The sequence below is a fragment of the Aureococcus anophagefferens genome (genome assembly GCF_000186865.1).
Source record: "Aureococcus anophagefferens unplaced genomic scaffold AURANscaffold_996, whole genome shotgun sequence".
NCBI lineage: Eukaryota > Pelagophyceae > Pelagomonadales > Pelagomonadaceae > Aureococcus > Aureococcus anophagefferens.
In genome coordinates, this window is record NW_008706202.1 from 1 (window position 1) to 1190 (window position 1190).

At 75.9% G+C, this 1190-nt stretch overlaps 1 protein-coding gene across 1 annotated transcript in view; it reads left to right on the forward strand.

Moving 5' to 3' along the window:
• Positions 1-1190, forward strand: part of AURANDRAFT_69145 (hypothetical protein) — a gene marked incomplete at both ends in the record, with an annotated part of 3610 nt that continues 2420 nt past the window's right edge. The window contains 2 exons of the mRNA XM_009044897.1: positions 1-367; positions 496-1123. Coding sequence (XP_009043145.1) covers positions 1-367; positions 496-1123 — 995 coding nt within the window. The remainder of the gene's footprint in view (positions 368-495; positions 1124-1190) is intronic.

Here is a 1190-nt window from a genome sequence, read left to right on the forward strand (position 1 = left end):
CGCTGCGCCGCGGCGCTCGTCGTCAGCGACGCGGCGGTCCGCTGCGACGAAGACGGCCCCTGCGTCGCGTCCGTGGCCGTGGACTGCGCGGCGAGCCACGCGGGGCTGCCCTGCAAGTCCGCGCGCGCGCTCGAGGCGTCGCTCGCGGCCGCGCCGCGCGCGCGGTGGCACGTCCGCGTCATGGACGACACCTACGTCGACGTCGACGCCCTCGCCTGGCACCTCGGCGACCTCGACGACGCGCAGCCCTGGTACGTCGGCGACACCGTCGCCGTGCCGCGCGAGGGCGCGGGCCGCGCGGACCAGGGCAGCGCGAGAGAGCGAAATTCCCAACTTCAAAGGCTCCGATCTCGGCCACTTTCCACTCGTTTCGGCTGATTTTTGGACGAGCGATCATCTCTCGGAACGGTCTCGAAGCGTGGATGCTTTTTCCGGAACGCGCGCGCGCGGAACACTCACGTTGAAGCGACGTTGAATCACCCTTTTGCCGCCCAGGCGCGGACGGCGCGACGTTCCGCGTCGCGCTCGGCGGCGCGGGCTGGGCGCTGAGCGGGCCCGCGGCGGCGCTCGCGGCGGCGCACCTCGACCTCTACTTTTCGCTGGCGAGCGGCATGGTGCGCGCCTCCGACGGCGGCCGCGAGTGGGCCCTGCCCGCGTCCCGTCTCGGGCGGGCGCTCGCCGACGCGGGCCGCGGCATGCGCCTCGACAGCCACATCGCCGACGACGTCTTCTTCGGCACGTTCATGGCCGCGCTGGGCGTCGGCGCCGCGGGCCCGCGGGGCTTCACGCAGGCGCCCGTCGACGCGCGCGGCGGCGTGCCGCCGTGCGGCCCGGCGGCCGCGGCGGCCGCGGAATCGCGCGGCCCGGACGACGCGGACTGCGGCGACCCGCAGCGGCACCACGACCTCGGCGCCGTCTGGCTGAGCGACCCGGCGACGGGCGCGCTCGTCGAGGTCGACGACCTCGTCGCCGCGGGCTCGTGCCGGCGGCCGTTCGCGCGGCCCGCCGTCGTGCACCTCGGCGACGAGATCGGCGGCTTCAACAACGCGCGGTGGCGGGGCCAGTTCGGCGACCTCCACCGCGCGCTGGCCGACGGCACGGCGGTCGTCGCGACCTACGAACCGTCGCCCCTCCACTACTGGCGCCTCTGCGCCGTCGACGCCGCGCGCGCGACGCCGCGATCGGACGCG